General features: G+C 43.7%; 1 protein-coding gene across 2 annotated transcripts in view; it reads left to right on the top strand.

Moving 5' to 3' along the window:
* AGBL1 (AGBL carboxypeptidase 1) overlaps positions 1-20,269 on the top strand; it is an 840,069-nt gene that overhangs the window by 124,551 nt on the left and 695,249 nt on the right. For both annotated transcript variants that reach the window (XM_058736653.1, XM_058736652.1), the window contains exon 6: positions 2,889-2,926. In XM_058736653.1, coding sequence (XP_058592636.1) covers positions 2,889-2,926 — 38 coding nt within the window. The remainder of the gene's footprint in view (positions 1-2,888; positions 2,927-20,269) is intronic.

Genomic DNA, 20,269 nt, shown 5'->3' with positions numbered 1-20,269 from the left:
CCACCCCATTGGGACAATGGATAGGATTGAGGCTGTTCTACTCCTTTGGGTATTGTTGTAGTTTTCTTAGAGCAGGGTATTTTGTAAGAATCTATTAAATGACCCATTCAGTGATGTACAGTCAGGGAAAGTTGATGAAGGAGGACATTTTGGCATTTCTACTTTCATTCCCACTTGGACATCCAACTGGGGGGTGCACATAATGTGGGATGGTGGTATGGGTTTAAACTCTGAGAAAATAAGCCCTCTCAAAAAGTCCTCTTCTGTGGAATCAGTGAAACTACCAGCAACATGGGTGCTGGATGTCCATGTGGAGCGGGGAACAGCTCAGCACCCCAAAGGCACTGATTTTGGGGCCCCTATTCACTGTCTCAATGCAGTGGATTTGGTTTCTTGGAGTGGAAGTGAGTATTTTCTTACTTACTTAGACTTTAGCTGCTTAAAGTTTTGCTTTATTTGTATTTATAGCCATTGGTTGACAAAGTGGTTACCTCATTTCTGATGGGTTTTACATTCTTAGTTACACTGGGAGAGCAGGAGAGAAGCAGAGAGATATGCTCAGAGAGTGGACCGAATTCCAGATATTTACTGTCAAAATAGACCCTGAAATACAGAGCCTCTGGGTGACATTCACATGAGTGGCTTGGTGTCTGGATCTCAGCACCATCTGGGAGATCAAATACTTTGTGTTTGCTCACTAGTTCATTAGTTGATTCCAGACGTTTGTTCTTGTTCAGATCTTTTATGGACCCTATCCATTAAACAACATCTTTGTAAGCTTTTTATTTTTAAAGGAAAACATTTACATCAGATTCCCCGTATGCACACATGCGTGTATATGCATTGAAATAAAAGTTTCTAGATCACAGTGGACCTTTGCTACATGAAACGATATTGATATAATCTATTCTATTACAGTTGATTCAATTTCATCCACAAAGTTAGTCAGAACCTGTGAAATTGATTTTACAATCAACTATTGGGTCACAACTTGCAGTTTGAAAAAAAACTGTTCTTAGAAAATCTAGAGAACTTTTTGTTTCAAAACAGAGCCCCTCGCCGCCTCTCTTCCTACTTCCTGGATTGCACATTCTCTGAGTCCTTTAGTGTAGATACTTTGGGGGCCAACCCTGTACTCTGTTCTTGATTGCATTTCCTCACAGATAGTACCTGTTCCTGTGGCTCCAATGATCATTGTTACCATAGTGACTCCTGAATATGTATCTCCAACTCCAGATCTCTCTAGAATTCTGTATCTATGCTTCTAGCATCATTCTCAAAAGTTCCATGTAGCTGTGTGCCCCTCATCCTGAGCTCAGCATTTCCCAAATAGAAATGATTACCTTCTGTAAACACCTCAGTTTCCCTCTTTTGTCGTCATGGCTTTTTTGTTCTCCCATTTACCCCAACTGAACACTTCAGGCCATGACCAACTTTTGCCTTTACTTTGCCCTTCACAACAAGCCTGTCATCAAATCCTGTGAATTCTTTGTTTACAAGCTTCACCTCATGTTTCTGACCTTGACACCATACCCCTTTGATCCACAATCAATCAAAATCAATCAAATGGCTTATGACCTGTGCACTCGAATCAGGTCTCTTTAGAATAGTAGGCTATGGTGGTCTGAAACCTTATGTCCATCGTTGCCCTATAGGTGTCTTACGCTGCACTACATGCTCATCCCCCAGTTAGGAGCTGAAAAGAAATCTTTTCTTGTTACTCAGGAATCAGCCTCACCTCTTTGACTAATATGACACTTTAGCATGTATTTCCTGCCATGTAATGTCACTATTTGGATTCATAATTATTTGCTATGTTATCACACTATTCGATATTTTCTAGAGGGTTTGGATCTGGGAGTCACCTTGAACTTTCTTCTCAACATCAAAGAGTAACCAAACCATACTGACCTATCCTCTAAACCAGTTATTTTCCAACACTCATATGCCTATGAATTCTCTGTTGGAATGAAAGTTCTGATGCAGCAGGCCAGGGATGGGGTTTGAAAGTCTACGTTTCTGTTTGGTTCCCAGGGAATGCAAAGCTGCTAATGGGAGCCCCATGCTTTGAGGAGCAAGGCTCCAAGCTTCCATTCAACCTGTCTTTCTTCATTCTCTATCCATGCTACACTTCTGGCTGGAGCCCTTGTCACCTCAAATCCTCCTCCCCACCTCTAGTATGTCCCTCATAAAACTATCATCTAATGGATCATTACCTCCTCAGTGAGCTCCCCAAAACAAAAGTGCCATGCAAATCAGAAATGCAGGGTCACCTTATAGACCTGGCCTGTGATCTAGAATGGGGCTCGGTCCTTTGCTTGGAACACCCTCATTCTTTCTTTTCATGCTTCCTTCTCTGCTAATCCCCTTTGATGAACTTAATGTGGCTATTCTACTTCCCCCACTCCCTCCAGCACTGATTTCCTTTCGCACCAGCCCAACCCAGGCTCAAGAAGTTTTGGCTGCATTGGTGTACTCACTCAGCCTCCACATCCCGCCCTTTCCCAACCCATCCTCCAGAGTTGCTGGGGTTCCCAAGTATAAACCAAGAGACTGGCTGGAGCTCTGGCGGGGATGAGCAACAGATATATGGGGAGCATAGTGTAAGGAAGGTGGTGGAAGGTGGGAGGCAAAACAGGGGAGGGGGGAGATATTTCCAGCAGCAATGGAGACTCCTGAGACCCATTTTCAAGACAGACACTTTGCTTGAAGCAATTTCTGCATTTATGCCTCTTTGATGGTCAGTGCTGCAATCAATGGAATGCCTGCTCCCTGGTTAATAATGGGGCTGTTAGGTGGCAGCAATGAGCCTGCTGGCTTTGGGATCCATGGGCTGACAAAAAGACCATTGAACATTGACTTTTCCACTTTTCTTTCTCTTTCCCCAGGGCCGCCACCGAAGTTCTGGCAGCATTGCTGAAATCCAGTAAGCACCTCTTTTGAAAAGTCGTTATTTCTTTCCCCTCTGAGTTCAGTGAAAGGTGCTCTTGGTATCTCCATGGCTCATTTTCAACCTGGAAGGCAATAGAGCCATTCCTGGATCTTTGGGGGGTGAGATGGAGAATACTATGGCTATTCCAAACACAAGGCTGCAAAGAGAGAGTTAATATCTGTCCATGTGGGCATGTCTGTGCATAATTCTGTCAAGATAATTTATTCTAAAGGGAGCATGTTGTCTTCTGCAGACCTGAGGAACTCTCCAGCTCCTTCTAACAGGGCCAGTGGCCCTTAAGGACTGTTGAAATGAGGTCCAGTTTCCAGTAGGATTGTCCTGTAGAAGAAAAGATTATGGCACTGGGTGGGAAGCAGGATTCTTGCATTTGGTTCTGATACCAGTTCATGACTCTGTATTTTTGAGCAGGTGGGTGTTGGGAATTTCTTGGACAGTGTAGATTCTAATAACAAATTTATATTAAAAATTTGGTTCTCTTTTCAGTTACTTGAGTGATTGCAAAAGAATAGCTCTGGGGGTCTGAATAATTTGAAGATTTTTTTTTTGTTTGCCTAGTAGCCCTGGTCTAATTACATTGGGAGTCAATTTCATGTGTGCAATATAATAGAAGACTCCATGCACTTGGGAGCAAAGAAGTCTTAGCTAATGTTTTTATTCCCCCCCCCCCCCAACCCTTACCTCTTCATCTATTTTAATTTGGCACCTTGGAAACCAGCTGCTTCAATTGTGATATTTGTTTCTCTATAGGGAGCCCGAGGCCTGTGGGTAATAGGTGAACTTTAATAAAACTTATAAATAAATAAATAAAAATAAACACTCCCCCCCCCAACAATGTATCTCTGTCAACTATACACACAGAGAAAGAGCCACACCATGGAGCACTTCCATTTGTAGACTGAAGGAAAAAAAAAATTAAAGCTTGAATTTATTTGGTTGATTGTAACTGGCCACAATACACAGGACTGTTCACAGCTCTCTGTCCTGCAGGGAGAGTGAAAGTGCTTAGTGCAGGTTGGAGGAGTGAAGAGTGACAGGTTAGAAAGCCTTGAGATAGGAGGCGAGGGAAAGTATAACCTGTGGGTTATGGACAGGTTAAGGCAGAACTTGCTTCAGGTTTGACATCTGGCTTCTCATTATTTACCTGCCCCCACTGCCGCTCCTGATGACAGTGCCCGGTGTTTGGTGCAGCAAGAGTGCTGGGTTGCAGGAAGTAAAGGACCCGAGAGGGGCTGGGTAAGCCATCCTGTGAATGCTGTGCCTTGGGAATGTAGCTTTCTCCCATATCCCCCGGAGTTTGGGTGGTAGAGATCTTCATGTCTCATGGGGAGAGAGCCCTGAGAGTGGAGAAAGGCTGGCCTCCCTTTCAACACACACACACACACACACACACACACACACACACACACACACAGCCCTATTTCTCAGATTGCTGGCTTAGAGGTAATACACAACGTACTGCTATGTGTAGAAATTTGAAAGCAGTCATATGCCCGTTATTAACTATTTCCATATGAGGCATGATGCACGGACCCATGGGAAACAGTAGCCAGTGAAAATACTGACTAATTCGGGCTTGGAACCTTTAGCCAGGTTTTCAGCACACTGGCTGTCCTTAGCTAACTGAGCATGCTGTGCTAGGGGATCAACTTAAAAAGTTTCTAACCTCTACCCTGCCTTCAGAACTCAGCTCGGACCTTTCCTCCGAAAAAACTTTCCCTTTCCCCACCAAGACTGGGTTGGAAGACCTCCCCCATGTTCCCAGAGGCTCTCCCTCTCCGCATGATTCCTCCGTATTGGAATCACCGGTGTTCACCTCTGCCAGCTGATGGCAAACTTTTGCAGGCAAGGGGTATCTTTGTAGGTTGTTGAATTATTTGCATTAGCACAACGAAAAGCTAAAAGTAAATTTATGGACTAAACATTAAAATGAATGAATAATGAAAACCTATGAATGAATGAAATGAATGAATGATATTTACATATATAAAAATGACAGTACTGCCCTCTACTACCTGAACCCAACAACCCACATACAGAACCAATGATCTTAACACTTGTAGTTCTAATCTCTATTTAACTATACTAATGGACTGTTAGGGAACTGATAGCCTGATGCTCTCCATATAGAAAACAGGTTTTATTGCCCCATTAGAAGGGTGTGTGGGGTTATTCCTAATTCAGCTTACCTGTCCATACAGACTTTTATTTGGGTCTTAGCTGTCCACACTGACTTTTGTCTGGGTCTTAGCTTCTTTCTAACATGAGGGAGTTGGATGGGAGGTTCTCTATCATTCTTTCCACCACTTAAAACTCTACCTTAACATGTATTGGGGTTTCCAAACCTTGGCACTCCTGAGTGTTGGACTGGATAACTCTCAGTTGTTGACGACTGTTCTGTGAATTTCAGGAGGTTTAGCCACCTCCCTCGCCTTGACTCACCAGATGTCGGTAGCATTCCCAGTTATAATGAACAAAATTGTCTCTAGACACCACCAAATGTGCCCTGAGGGTCAAATATACATCACTGATGTATATTTGACCAAACTCATGAGTTGAAGCCCATTCAAGGTTTCAAACTACCTCTTCCCAAATACCTTTATTGGTGTTTCATAGAAATGTTCTTCTTGAATAACTGACCTTATAAATTCCCCACACTGGCATCATTGCTATGATCTCAAAAGAGGTAAAAAACACAAATGGCAGAAAGTTGCTATGGGCATGCAGACATTACTTGAGAGGGAACAGGTTCTAAGCATTTAGAGGATCTTAGAACAAGGAGGGCAAATAGGTTTCATTACAAGTGCCAGCTTCCATGTGTAGGTGGAAGGATTCTGAGATCCTATTTGAGCTCAGCAGAAAAGGGCTCAGCAGGAAAGGTATTTAAGTAGCAAAGTTTGTCATGGATTTGGGGAGGTGCAGTAACACAACACCAGACAGTCACCATCTTTGTTCTACCAGCCTGACCAAAGTATTGAGTGGCATGGAGGGTCTGGGGAAGGGTGGGACTGGTCCAGTAGGCTGGGGTTTCTGTGGGAGAGGTTAGTGCCATGGAATCCTCTAGTTTCTTTGTACTGTCTTCATGCATAGTTAAAACCTGACATGGAATGCCTGTCCATTTGGATCCCAGGGGAGTCTATGTCTGCTGAACCTAAATTCAGGAAGTCAGTTTCTGCCTAAAACTTACCATATGGCACTGATATCTGGGAGTGTTTATGTGAGCCTTTGGTTCCTAGAGGCATAATCCTTTCAGCTAGTGATTAGTCTGGTCTTTACGCTTGTTGGTCCTATAAAAGTTGACACCATCGTGTATCTCTGTAATTGCTTCACAAAGGAAGTGCCTTCCCCAGTTAAAATAAAGCCAGAAGGACATATCTACTACCTTGGGGCAGCCAATGCTTCCGTGGAAATAAACTTGGGTGGGCCTGGGAATCTGAGGCTAGTAAGGTCCTATCTGTACCTAATGGGTCTAGAGGGGGCTGGAGACCATCCCCACCAGCATCGAGAAAGCAGGACTGAGGATCTGGGAGACCTGGAGCCTGTCTACCTTAGCAACAAAAGAGAGAAAGAGGACCTGGGTCGCATAGGACAATTTTGTTATGCTGCCTTGGCTCTCTCTTCCGTCTAGTAGCTGCTACATGAGAAGCCAATGTAGGATAGGTGGATGGCAGGAAGAGGGAAATGAACCAGAAGACATCTCTTGTCTCTTTCCCTTCCTGAGGGATAGCAGGCAAAACAAGCTTGGAAGTCCTAGGCCTGTATTCCAACTGCCTCAGCAATATAGGACGCTAAAAATGAAAAACCATTGCCCATCAAGTGTCCTTTTTGTGTGTGCAGGGGCTAGAATGGTCTAACCCAAATGTCATACCTTTCATGACATCTGTTCCCCTGTTTGACTCCCATGTGTGCAAACCCTTCTTCAATTTCACTGTACTGAAAGTTTTGCCCTTTTATGCTTTCACTTATGCAAAACCACTTAGCTTTTCATTACCAAAACTTAACAAAGCTTTGATTAAGAAATAGTGCTTCTATTGCAGGCATTTTTTCCCCCCTCTAATAAACCCAAGTAACATATTGTCCTTTGTCTCTCTCCATCTTGTGGATTGCCTCCAGTCCACCTTTCCCTCCATCTGTACCTGTACCTATATCTCTGTCTTTGTTTTTTTAATGTTTATTTATTTTTAAGAGAGACAAAGCATGAGCCGGGGAGGGGCAGAGAGAGAGGGAGACACAGAATATGAATCAGGCTCCAGGCTCTGAGATGTCAGCACAGAGCCTGACACGGGGCTCGAACTCATGAACAGTGAGATCATGACCTGAGCTGAAGTCGGACACTTAACTGACTGAGCTGCCCAGGCACCCCTGTCTTTTTTTTCTTTTTTCCTCATCCTCTTCTCCTTTTATCACTGTCTGCCCCAACCCCAACCCCTGCTTCTCTCTCTTTCTTTTCACTCCTTAACACCCCTTCCATGAGCATTAGGTATAAATGCAGGTTTGAAAAATTGTGGCTCTGGAGGCATCACTTGAATGAACGTGTGGTGATGGCAACCTGCCTGATTTGTACTGGCTCCAGTGATGAATCTTCTAATAATGCCTCGGTATTAACCTTGTTGCCCAGATTTAAAGGTCACATTCCTGCAACAAGGCAACACCCAAAATACTTTCTGGTTGAGACCTTAAATCTTAATAAGATGATGGTTTTACTTCAGACTACTCTGCAACTTAAGAGGAGTCTGGAAGTTTTCAGAAGTGAGGGTGTGGGGAAGGTGTTGGAAATAGGGAAGTAAGTTAATACAGGAAGGAAGACAAGGAAGAGGGAGGGAGGGATACAGGGAGCAAACGGGAGGTTTGGCAGGAAGATCAGACTCATCCTAGGTCTTCCTAGTTAATGCTCTGGCTGGCCGGCTCCTGGGAAGGCCCATCAGCCTGTTGCTGTGGGTGTGTAGGCAGGGAGGACCTTCTAGTACCTACAGCCCTGACTCTGTGGAGACACCCTCATGCTCTCAGTGATGTCTACTGTGGCCTGGTCTTCAGCAATGCAGTGATGGGAGGGCACGATGGCCAGACACCTGCTTTGCTGCAAAATGTCATAGTAGGAGCCGTTATTGAGGTGCACCCATCTGAGGCTTTTGTAGGAATTGTAGGAGCTCTGAAGAGTTCTGAGAATGACACTCTATGTTTTAGGATGGTTGGCATTGCGATTCCTGTGACCTTGTGATGATGCACAGGTAGCAGTGGGTCAGCGCGGCCTTCACAGGACTCACAGGTATAACCTGTGTTCCCATGGGGCCTGTCCTCTTGACTTCAAGGCTCTGACCTGCCTCAACAGGGATTTGCCCACATAGTGTGTTTTCCCCTTCTGTTTCCAGGTGAAGGCCATACACTGTCAGAGCTGGAAGAGACCTTTGAGGTTGTTTAGTGCAGTGGTAGTCGACTGATTGATTAATTGATTGATTGAGAGCTCAGAGCCCTGTCTATCTTCCACTAATTTCCCCCCAAGATGGCTTCACAGACACACTCACAAAAATATAGGGCTTCTGAGAACCTAGAAAATGATTGATCTTTTAAAAAAATTGAAAGTAGGGGTCCCTGAGTAGTTCAGTCAGTTGAGTGTCTGACCTTGATTTTGGCTCAAGTTGTGATCCCAGGGTCGTGGGATCAAGCCCTGTATTGGGCTCTACACTGAGGATGGAGTCTGCTTAAGTTTCTCTCTGTCCTCTGCCCCTCTCCCCGTCTTGTGCTGTCTCTCTCCCCAATGGAAAAAAAAATAAACACTTTTTAAAAAACTGAAATATATTTGACATATAACATTGTGTAAATATAATGCATGTTGATTTGATACATTTATATATTGTAATGTAATTGTCATTATAGCACTAATTTGCACCTCTATCGTGTCACATAATTATCAGTTCTTTTTAGTGGTTGGAGTAATTAAGATCTAATCTCCTAGCAAGTTTGAGAATTATAATACAGAGTTGTCATCTATATCCCAGAAAACTATTGGCTTTGTCCCCTCCCCTATCTCCTTATTTTTACACAGGGAAACTGAGGACCAGAGAGAGGGAGTGACCCACCCAGATATCTGTGACTTTGAAGTTTCCTGTCCGGATGACCCTGGCTCCTTCTTCATATCTCAGCACAAATACCTCTGTGCGGAGTTTTTCTGAATACTACTCAACCCCATTTAATGCCCAGCATTAGATTAAACCTATTAAACCTTTTATAGAATCTTATATTTATACCTATAAGAACTACCCATACGGTAATCAATGATTCCTGTATTTTTGCATATGTGTGTAAGGATTTTTCTTATTGGGTATAGCTCCTTGAAGGCTGGGGTCCCTTCTGTGTCCCTCATACTTCACATTGGGCTGTGCCCAAGACTAATACATTCATGGTGACTAAGGAAGGATTCCAGTTTCTTGATTTAAATCTCATACATTTATTTTCAGCATGCCTTTAGTGAAGAGACCAGCCCAATTCCCATCCCCAGAAAGAATCAAATTGTGATGTGATTCTAGACTCAATGTCTCTTCTTCTAACATATCTTTTGGAGAAGCGTGCAGTATATTTCTGTGATGAACCAAAAACCTGCTTCAAATAATATTGATAGATTTTGGCATTTTTCACACTGGGATGGACTGCTGCAGTCAGCTTTGTGTGAATGCGGAGTAACAAGCTATTATCTATCACACTGCTGTATTGAAATGACACCACAGATATCTACAGTTTATTGAGTTCTTAGTATGTCAACCACTTCATATACATTTAGCCTGTCAAGGAGACATTGTTATCCCCACTTTACAGGTGTAAGAGCTGAGGTTTGGGAAGCTTACGTAACGCACACAACTTGTGGGCTGCAGAGCATACTGCCTGTGTCTAGATGCTGGGACCTGAGCCCTGTGCATTCCAAGAAGAGAATAGTGAGGATAGGCTTACTTAGCCCAAATAAGATAAGATCAAAAGCTGAAAGGAGGCTACATAAATACTTTCTAAGTATCAGAAGGATTTTTTTTGGCGGGGGGGGGGGGAGGTGATTGGGAGCATTTGTCATTTAATTGAGAAAAGAGCAGTACATGGTCTATCCCATATAAGCATTGGAATGGGACCTGGTAAGAGATGCCCAACATACCAGCATGGCTGTGCAAGGGGCCAGAGTCTTTGCTGTGAGGCTGAGCATCGGGGAGAATCTGATGAATGATGGGGTGAGGGAGAGGAAGGGAACTGGGACAGGAAGAATCACAGACTCCCATTATGTCATTCTGCATTCAACTTGGCACATTGGTTGTTGGTTTTTTCCCCCTCACCTTGGCTCAAAGTTCAGACCTCTTTGCCAAATATTTTTGTCTTTTGTACAAGTACATAAAATATTTTAAAGGTTTAAGCTGATAGGATACCACACATTCTCTTTAATCCCCTTCCCTGTCCCCCTCCCCTGGTCAGACTCCGTAGCTGAGTGTGGACGGACAGGGACTGGCCAGACTGCAGCAGGTGTAGTTCCTCTTCTTGCCATGTGGTGGTGCTGTTCTTTTAGTTATCTTGGCCCCAGCAGTGGAATATTTATTTTCAGTGAGTAATTTGTTTATCAGGAGGTTATTTTAATCTAATTTTGGCCATATTTGCTATTCCACACTATCTGTACTTCCCAGCATTAGCAGCTTGCATGTCTTGAAGGAAATTAGCTGAAGATGGTCTCAGAGGCATTTGCTCAGCCATTATTTAAGGGAGTTGGGAGGAGGCGGGGTGAGTGGAGCCCTTGGTTGGAAAAGCCTCTGGAATTTGTTGCATCCCCAGTGATGTTGAGCATGATTGAGCAGGACTTACGGAGGGCGGGGAGCATCCCCAGCAGCTTTTCTGAGGGCTGCCTCTGGTGAACAGCAGCAAATCTTGCAGTTACCTTTCCCCATCTCCCTCATGCCCTTCTGACAACCTGTATCTTCCTCGCCTTTGCTGCCAAGGCCAAAGGCACCACTTAAGGGAAATGCCTGTCGGCCTTCCCACGCTCCACACGAACCCCTCATCCCATTTCATAATGGGTTTCTTGAACTGTTTCCTGCCGCCACTCCAGGAAGTACGAGGCAGGGCCGAATGTGGGAAGAGAATTACTGTTTATTAGAGTACCTTCAAGGAATAACCATCATGACTGGTGATTACAGAACTCTGACACTTACCATGCATTTTACACGCCCATTTTACAAACGAGGAAGGAATAGTGAGGGAGGTGTGTGAATTTCCCAACGATCCCCAAAAAGGTAAGTAGAGAGCTAGGGTTTGAACTTGGTTATGACCGTCTCTGAGGCAGAATATCGTCATATTTCAAAGGCGATCCACATTTTCCACATGGAGTTGGAGAAATCTGGACTCTGCTGATCGCCCGTGTGCTCTTAAATTGCTTCCTCATCGTTGCACTTGACTTCAGCCTGGCTTCACAAAAATGGGCGGGCTCCACAAGATGAGTACTTGGAGGATTCCTTAATAGGAGAACCCTTTTCAAAATAATGAGGATATGACACATCTCAAGTAGATAAAATGGAAGCAGAAGTGGGAGGCCCCAACGAATGATAGAATGATAGCCTGATCTGTCCCTGGCTACCCCCTCTTTTCCTGGCTTGCTTGCTTACTTGCTTTATTTATTTATTTATTTATTTATTTATTTATTTATATGCTTATTATTGAAGTAGAGTTGACATCCACTGTTTTATTAGTTTCAGGTGTACAATGCACTGATTCCATCACTCTGTATATTATGTGGTGCTCACCACGATAAATGTAGTCCCCATACAACATTTTTACAGTCTTATCGACTATGTTCCCCTATGCTCTACTTTTTATTCCTGTGACTCACTTATTGTATAACTCCCTTCGGTGGCTCCTGATTGACTCTGAGAAACTTCCATTATGTTCCTTGGGGCTTAAAGGAATCAAGTTTGAGAACCTCTGAAATAAATTTTCTCTCGTGATGCTCTCAGCATTCAGTCTGTGGTCTGAGATTATGGCTTAAAGATGCGTGGACACGTCCTCCAGGAGGTTGGAAAAGTGTGCTCGGTTTTTACTATGTGGTGGTCATAAGGAAGGTGGCCATAGTGAAGTTTGTTTGACTCAGAGAAAGATCCGAAATGTTGTATTCACCACTGAGACCTGGTTGAGGAACTTTTAAGTCTCTTGGAGCCAAGAGACTCAATTAAACAATTCAACTAAATCTAATTAAATGGGGAGGCTCAGCATCCAGTGGAGATTATAACGGTGGGAAGTATGGGCAGGATGGTGAACCACCCTCCCAAGATGGCTGGGGGGTTGGAGGCATCCACACCGCACAGAGCTGTGGATGGTGGCATTGAGTTTTTCCTCTTAGGCACAAAAGTGTTGGCTACATCACATACTGTTGTAATGAGATTGGAACCAATCCTGGTTCTTACACCCACACAGGATGCTGTCTTTTACCCAGGTGGTCCTGTACTCTCGCAGTAATGTAAGCCCTAGTAATGTAAGTTCTGTATCCAGGGCTTTCCCTCTGGCTTGATTATCTGCCTGTAAGTTTGAGCCAAGGTGTTCCTTTGACAACAGTGTGAATGCCTCCTTAAGGAGGCTCAGGGTCATGTGTGAAGGGTGTGTGTTTGCTAAAAGCTCAAACCACTTATTCTCTGAAAGGATAAGACCTTGTGGAGAATAGTGTTTGGATAGTGGTCTCGAAGCTGGCTCTGATCTTCTGTGGATTCCAATCAGAGCCCCTCTGGGTGTGTTCCTTAGTGACTGTGCTGGAACCACTTCATCTGTAAAGTGGGGAAAACGATACCCTCCAAGGATAATTAGTAAGATTTAAACAGGGTGATGTACATGTGGTAGGAGCATAATGCTAGATCTTAGTACATCTCCGTAAAGATCACGTCTCACTTTATTATCACCACCATTTGGAAAATCCTGGGAATTTCAGGAATTGATCCTACAAAGGCATAAAGCCTATTGCAATGTAAATTCATCTCCTAACATATCCCCTGAGTATTGAATGAGACACAATTGCTTTCAGCCTCTGTCTTCCCTCTAGAAGCTTTTTCTGCAAAAGGAATAGATAAATCATTGAATTCAGCATATGTGGCCCGTTCAGTTGACCCAACTGAATACCCTTATTTAGTTTCCATTCTAGGGAATCAGGGGTTAACATCCAAGGTTGCTGAGCTCTAAATGTTTTAGACTTTAGAACTTGTATCATCCTGGCATAATAAATGACTGGCTATGGATTGACAAAGATAAAGTATCACAGAGATTTAAAGAGATAGACAAAAAAGATAAACATCTCCCAGCTCTGAAGGTGCACAGTAACTTCTTCATCACATTCAGGATCGACTGTACAATTATTTGTTTATGTCGAGGTGTAAGTCAGGTGTTTCCTCCAGACTCTAATATTAGCAGTTTACAAAGCACCTTTTCATGTATTATCCCATTTAATCTTTACATAGTCTTGCAAGACAGGCAAATATTTAACTATTGTATAGTGATTCTCGACATGAGCGATTTTGCCCCGGAGGGGACATTTGGCACGTTTTGGTTGCCATATCTAGTGAGTAAGACCAGGATGCCACCCAACATCCTGCAGTCCCCACTCCTGCTCCCCAGGAAATGAGAATATCCAGCCCCAAAAGGCAATCGTGCAAGGCTGAGAAACTGTTCTGTAGAGAAAACATCGGGGCTCAAAGGGGTTGACTGACTTGCCCAAGATTGTGTAATAGGAACCTGACATATTGGCATTAAAATCCATACTTTCATTTCACTTCCAGAGAATTTCATATCTTTTTTTTTTTTCCTAAGAAATAAGAGTTTGCCTAAATGAAATGCTTCCCAGGACCACTGCATGCACACGGATGATGGTGAGGCTGCTGTGGTGGCAGGGGCGGTTGGAGACCCCGCTCAGCCTCTCCCTGAGCCCCTGCCCCAATCCCAGGAGCGCACAGCAAAGCAAGCACTGCCACCCATACAGTATGACCCAGGGAACACCAGACCCCACCTGGCATCCCCAGACTCCCAGCTTTCATTGCAGCCATCACATTATCTAATCTATCTATCTATCTATCTATCTATCTATCTATCTATCTATTATTGATTAGGGGATGACAGACTGAGAGTTGTGCTTTAGTAAGATGTGTTGGGCCATGGAGGAGAGCTGGAGGCAGAGGGCCCCCATAAGAGTCTACTGTGAGTACAGTCTGGGTGATAGGAGAGAGGACCAGACGCATCAGGGGTGACAGGACTCAAGCTGGAACCAGGGAGCACAAGGCTAGTGTCCTGTGCTTCCTTACCGCTGTGCTGTTGAACGCCCTAAGGCCAGAGGGCAGTCTTAGCCAGCAGCGCGGAGGCACACGCTCCCGCCTTCCTGCAGCGCCCCCTCCAGGCCTGGAGGCATACTGCAGCATGTACAGATTGGCATGGGATGTTGCCTCACTTTGCGGGTGTGTTTCCCGCTGATATCACTGTTCCTCTGTCCCTGGCCAGAAGCAGGCAACGCCACCGACAGACTGGTATCTCACTTAGCAATTGACAGAGAAAAGCAACGGGGAAGGTCTCAGCTTTCTTCTTTCTGGTGTAAATCCTGGCTCTCCTCTTCAAGTATCATCGTCTGATGAGTTGACAATGGAAAGACAGTGAAACCAGGAAGGTTTTCTGCAGGGACTCAGATGGGACAGTGGCTTGTCTTGGGTCTTGGCAAGTGTTTCTTTCCCTACCAAAGTCTAGACTCAAAATAAAAGTTGGGATGGGTAGGAAAGCACCTGGAAAAATTGAGGTCCAGGCAAAGATGATCATTCTTAAGTGCTTTCTTGCAGAGATTACGAAAACAAATAACAAAAAGGAGAGTGAGAAAATCTCAGCGTGACATATCCCTCCACTTTTACACAACCTGCCATGATGGATGTCAAAATGGCAGAGGTCACTCATTCTGATCCCTACGCTCCTTTTCAATAATCTCCTACTCTTGTCTCACTTTTTCTACCCGCTTTGGCTGCAGACTTTTTGTTATCTGTACACCAAGTTTGGGCTTCTCCATTTGCTTTCCTCTCAAGATTTCTGGAATTTTCTGCCACCAGATCTCTCCTTCCTGATTCCTTCTTATCATTCAGATCTCAGCACTAATACCATCTCCTTGAAGGGTCTTTTCCTTGACCACCCAATCTAGAGTAGTTGCGCCTTTAGTCACTCTACCATTACTATTTTTTTTTAAAGTTTATTTATTGGGGCACCTGGGTGGCTCAGTCGGTTAAGCATCTGACTTTGGCTCAGGTCATGATCACGGTTCATGAGTTCGAGCCCCACATCAGGCTCTGTGATGAGTCTGCTTCAGATTCTGTGTGTGTCTCTCTCTCTCTCTGCCTCTCTGCTATTCTTGCTCCATCTCTCTCTCTCTCTCTCTCTCAAAAATAAATACGAAACATTTAAAAATTTAAAAAAATGTTTATTTATTTTGAGAGAGAGAGAGTGCATGCATGGGGTAGGGGCAGAGGAAGAGGGAGAGAGAATCCCAAGTAGGCTCCAACTTGTCAGTGTGGAGACCAACATGGGGCTTGAACTCACAAACTATGAGGTTGTGACCTGAGCCGAAATCAAGAGTTGGATGTTTAACCAACTGAGCCACCCAGGGACCCCTCTATCATTGTTCTTTATTTTGCCCTGTAGTACTTGTCACTATCTGAAATTATTTTTTTCTCCTTTGTGTGTGTGCCTATTTAGATGTGTGTCTCTCCAGCTCCCCCATGGGAAACAAGCCATGGTCTAGCCCATCTCCTGCTGTAGTACCCCAGTGCTTAGAACAGTGCCTGGCATATGCTGGTGCATACTACTTGCTAAGTAAGTGTTTGTTGAATGAAGTAATGGTGGTGCCTTGGATGTGGGGAATATGAGCATAATTTCAGTTGACAGTTTACTGAGTACCTCACTACAGCAGGATCTGGCTTTCAGGACCAAATGCCTCTGCATATTTGCATATGCAGAGAAAACCTCTCAAGTGATAACCTCTTGCTGGGAATGAAGTCCTTTTAGAGAATTTTCAAACTAACAATATTGAAAAGTTAATCATATTTCCTCAAACCTAAGATGTCATGGACTATAAGATGTACAACTTTTTATGTACCACTGAGTGAAAAAACACTGCCAGTTATAATGGAAACACTATCATCGGTTAGAAGCACCTTAATTTTGGAAATGCCAGTGTGAAAAAATACATTCCTTAGAATTGATAAAGTACAAGATGAGATTGATCCATCATGGGGAATGGCGAGCACTGAACCGTAGGTGTGTGGTGTGGTGTCTGGAGTATGTCCATGATGGTACTACCTTCTCTTTTAGCATCCCAACCTAACACCCTTCCTTAGACATGGTTCTCACCAAGGGCTAGCAGAAAAGGAAGATGTGGATTCCGAGGCTTTCCTGAGAGTGGAGAAATTCCTAGGGTTTGGGAACATATCTATGGAGAGGTATTAGAAAGAATTGGCGATTAAAAAATAAAAGCAATGCAAGAGTCTAGATTGAAAACTGCTGTGAAGGATATTCTCTAGTGCCTCTCAGCTGTGATTTCTGGGGCTTAGGAAAAGCATCTTTAATTTTTTAAAGGCGGTCAGTGGGAAAACACCTTCAGTTGAAATCAAAATTTACTTTATAGTCAAGTTTCCTGAAATGCATCTATTCTAAAAAGAGAAAAAAGAGGATCCCTGCAAGCTAATTCAATAGCATCATTCTTATTTGGGCTAATGATAGTCATGTAGAATTTCCACCATCAATGACATTAAGATTAGCCCTGTCTCAGTACATGTACTTCTGCTCCTTCTTTGTGAGCGAGACCTGCTGCAGCCACCAGGGGGAGGAGCCCATGAGAGCTGGCCTGTTCCCTCCTGCTCCACAGCACAGCACTCCCATCAGAGCCTGGCTTCTGGACTGGCCTCATGGAATCACTGGCTGAGAGTCAGGGAGACTCCCAAACACCTCCTCCAGTGACCTGAAGAGCCACAGGTGTCCTGGGACCTTTAAATCTTGTCAAGTTTCCTATTAAAAATAAACTCTCCTCACAACTTAGGGGCCTGGGAGGGAACAGAGAAGTTGGGTGCATGGAAGGGCTGAGCCAAGGTAAAATTGGCTGCAAGCCACACCCCTCAAGCACCCCAGGCTTCAGGTGTTCACTGACTTTATCTCCAGTAGCTTTTCAGGAACCTTCCTTAAGAAGTTGGTTACTCTGGCAACAGCTAAAGGGCTTTTTCTGGGTGCAGAAAAGTGTAAACTATCATTGCTTCGGGAGTAACAGTGTGGGATTTCATCTTTGGTGGCAGATGGAGAGTCCCACTGGAATCATGGATAGGGCTTTTGTGAGCTCTAAGGGCTTCAGTGAGTTGTCTGACTTCTCCCAGCCCCTGTGCCTTCATTTGTAAAAGGAGGAAGATAATGCTTATCTCAAAGCATTTCCATGAGATAAATGAGATAATCATGTAAAATGATTAACCCAGTACTGAGAACATAGGAAACATTCAGTAAATAAATACTCCGTAATTGTAAATGGTGTCATAATGGCAGAGTAGGCAGCTCGTTGTTCATATAATATGATTTATAAGTCTTAGTAAAAGCCTGCTTTGTCCAGAAATATCTTCTAAATTGACTCCCTGTAAAGACCACAAAAGTAATGTGTTACAAAGGCAAGCATATTGTTTCCCATAGTTAAGGTCACCATTACCTTGAGTTTTAATAATGTCCCTCAAGGGGGAGTTCTCGGATGGTTATTATAGAATGAGAGTACTGTGTGCAATGTGGATCTTTCTTTAAAAACATTTTTTTTTAATGTTTTATTTTTTGAGACGGGGGAGGGGCTGAGAAAGAGGGAGACACAGAATCTGAAGCAAGCTCCAGGCTCCAAGCTGTCAGCACAGAGCCCAATGCGGGGCTTGAACTCACAAATCATGAGACCATGACCTGAGCTGAAGTCAGACGCTTAACCAACTGAGCCACCCAGGCACACCCAAAGTGGGTCTTTCAGTGTGGGGTCCTGGTTGGGATCAGGCAATGTTTGTGATGTAGTTGCTCAGAGCTGGGGGACATAGCACAGAGAGGGTTTGGAAGCAAACTTTGAAGAGTAAATGGACATTTGGTATGTACAGTTCAGTGGTCTTCAGCTCTGAGAAGGGGCCACTATCCTGAAAAGGACTAGCTGAATTGTCAATAGTTCATATGAATGGATTTTCATGAAATTCCTAAAACAGGGGATAAAGCTATTTAATCACCCTGGGCAAGAAGTTCTTGGGATGGTAATGTCATAGTACGCTGTGTGGCTGAAGATAATTTCTGTTCTCAAGAATGATGGGAGCCTGGAATCCTCGTATTTATTCTTACTCCTATGTGCCTTATCAAAGGCAGGGATGGGCTGTTAGCCAGTTAAGCATTATCAGTCAAGAGGATCTTAGAACATTAGCCAGTCCTCTATAAAAAGCTTTGGTGTAATGGGACCCAACTGAGGTAAATTTTGCCAGAGAGGGCAACAATAAAGGTCTGCATTATGGACTTTTCTGTAAGGACACCTGGGATAAATTGGGGTGTGACCCTCAGTGTGTCTCTATCAGGATGTCTAAGGATAGATGGGCAGCAACGTAAAACTGGTGGATATTTTGGGGTGAGAAGTCAACTATGTTACACGGAGACTGAAGACACTTGACTATACATTTTACTTATTTAGAAACTTTTCCTTGGGGAATTATCACCGGTAAAAGGTATGTGAAGTTTGATGTCATCCTTATGGGGAAGGGAATTCTCATTTATCGAGCACAAGCTTTGTGCCGGGTGCTATGCTAAGCATTTATTCCCTCTAATGAGCTTGTAGGGCTGATGTTGTAATTAATCTTTTTTTATCTTGCTTTACTCTTTGCGGATGATGGAAATATAGTTGAGAGTGACTAAGCAACTGAACTGAGGTTTCAGAGCTGGTAACTGGTAGAGCCAACATTCAAATCAACAGCTATGTGACCCTGGAGCTCCTGTTCTTGAATGAAGCTGTCGAAAAGAATATGTTCATATCCCGAGCATTTGGCACTTTGTTGTCCATAGTAATAGAGGGGAAGTTGGAGCCATAAGTAGATTTTGCTTATCATGTTGATAATGACAGTCATAATGGGTAACAGGTATTGGGTGCTTAGTATGCGTCAGGCATGGAGCTATCAACTTTGGATGTATCATCTCATGTAATTTTCTCAACAACTCCCCAGGAAGGGATATTATTAGTTTTGTCATTCAGATAAAGACTTAGTGATACAACAGTGAACTGACAGGTTTAAGTCCACACAGCTGGAGAGTGGTGGAGTTCCTGGCCAGGTACAAGGAGTTCCAAAAGAAAGCGGACACCTGGAAGCTCTGCCTGCAAAGCAGGCCCATCGAGGCCATAAAGGGTGGGTGACTAAGGGATGGCGGAGTTTAGAGGTCTGCAGTAATGTGTCCGTCTCATCTGAGAGCGCGGCTATTGTGTTGTTTGGTTTGTTGCTCTGCCGCAGGTTCCCACGCGGCCTCTGCTTTAAGTCATCACTTGACCCTAAGAGGGCTGATGAAATTCCCAGATATGGGAAGTGAAGAGCAGAGATGAAAATTTTCTTTGGTTTTGCCAAGGAACAGTGGCAGAGGCGTGGACTGCTTGCAGGTATAATAATCTGGGTCACAGAGCATTTCTCCACCAGCCTGGCATGGGGCTGACTGTTCCCCATGAGACAGTCAATCTTTGAGTCTTGAAGGCATCTAGACTTTCCTCTTTATAAGGATAAACATCTCTATAGAGATGATCAGGGTTTCAAATGACTTCAGGGAGTAGGCAGGTAATTCACTTTTGAAGGGGATGGGGTAAGAGTAAAAAAGGGAGTTGGTTGCTATAGTAACGTAGGGGCTGTTCACCCTGCCCACAGGCATTTACAACATGGCATGACCAATAGTCTAAGGACCTCCTGTCAAAAAGGTAATATTTTTTACTGCTCCTGATTAGTAAAATGCATTGTAGAGTATGTGGGGAATAAGAACTACAGAAAAGCCTAAATTGAATCTAAAAAGTCTAAAGCAAATAGAATCCTCAGTCTTTTCCTCCTCTGTAAGTACTAGTGGTATCTTGGCACATTCCCTTCCAGTTATTTATTTTTTTTTCTTTTTACCTGAGTGTAAAAATCTGCATCGATGGGGTCTGAGCCAAAAGAAGAAAAAAAAACACAACATCTGAACCTCAATGAAGAAATACGTGGGGTAAAAATAAGAATATTGCTAGGTAACATTTCAGACATAATTAGTTACACAGACTTCATTCTGGAGGATAATATAATCTGGAGA

Source organism: Neofelis nebulosa, chromosome 7 (assembly GCF_028018385.1).
Source record: "Neofelis nebulosa isolate mNeoNeb1 chromosome 7, mNeoNeb1.pri, whole genome shotgun sequence".
Lineage (NCBI taxonomy): Eukaryota > Metazoa > Chordata > Mammalia > Carnivora > Felidae > Neofelis > Neofelis nebulosa.
This window is presented reverse-complemented; position numbering and strand designations above follow the sequence as displayed.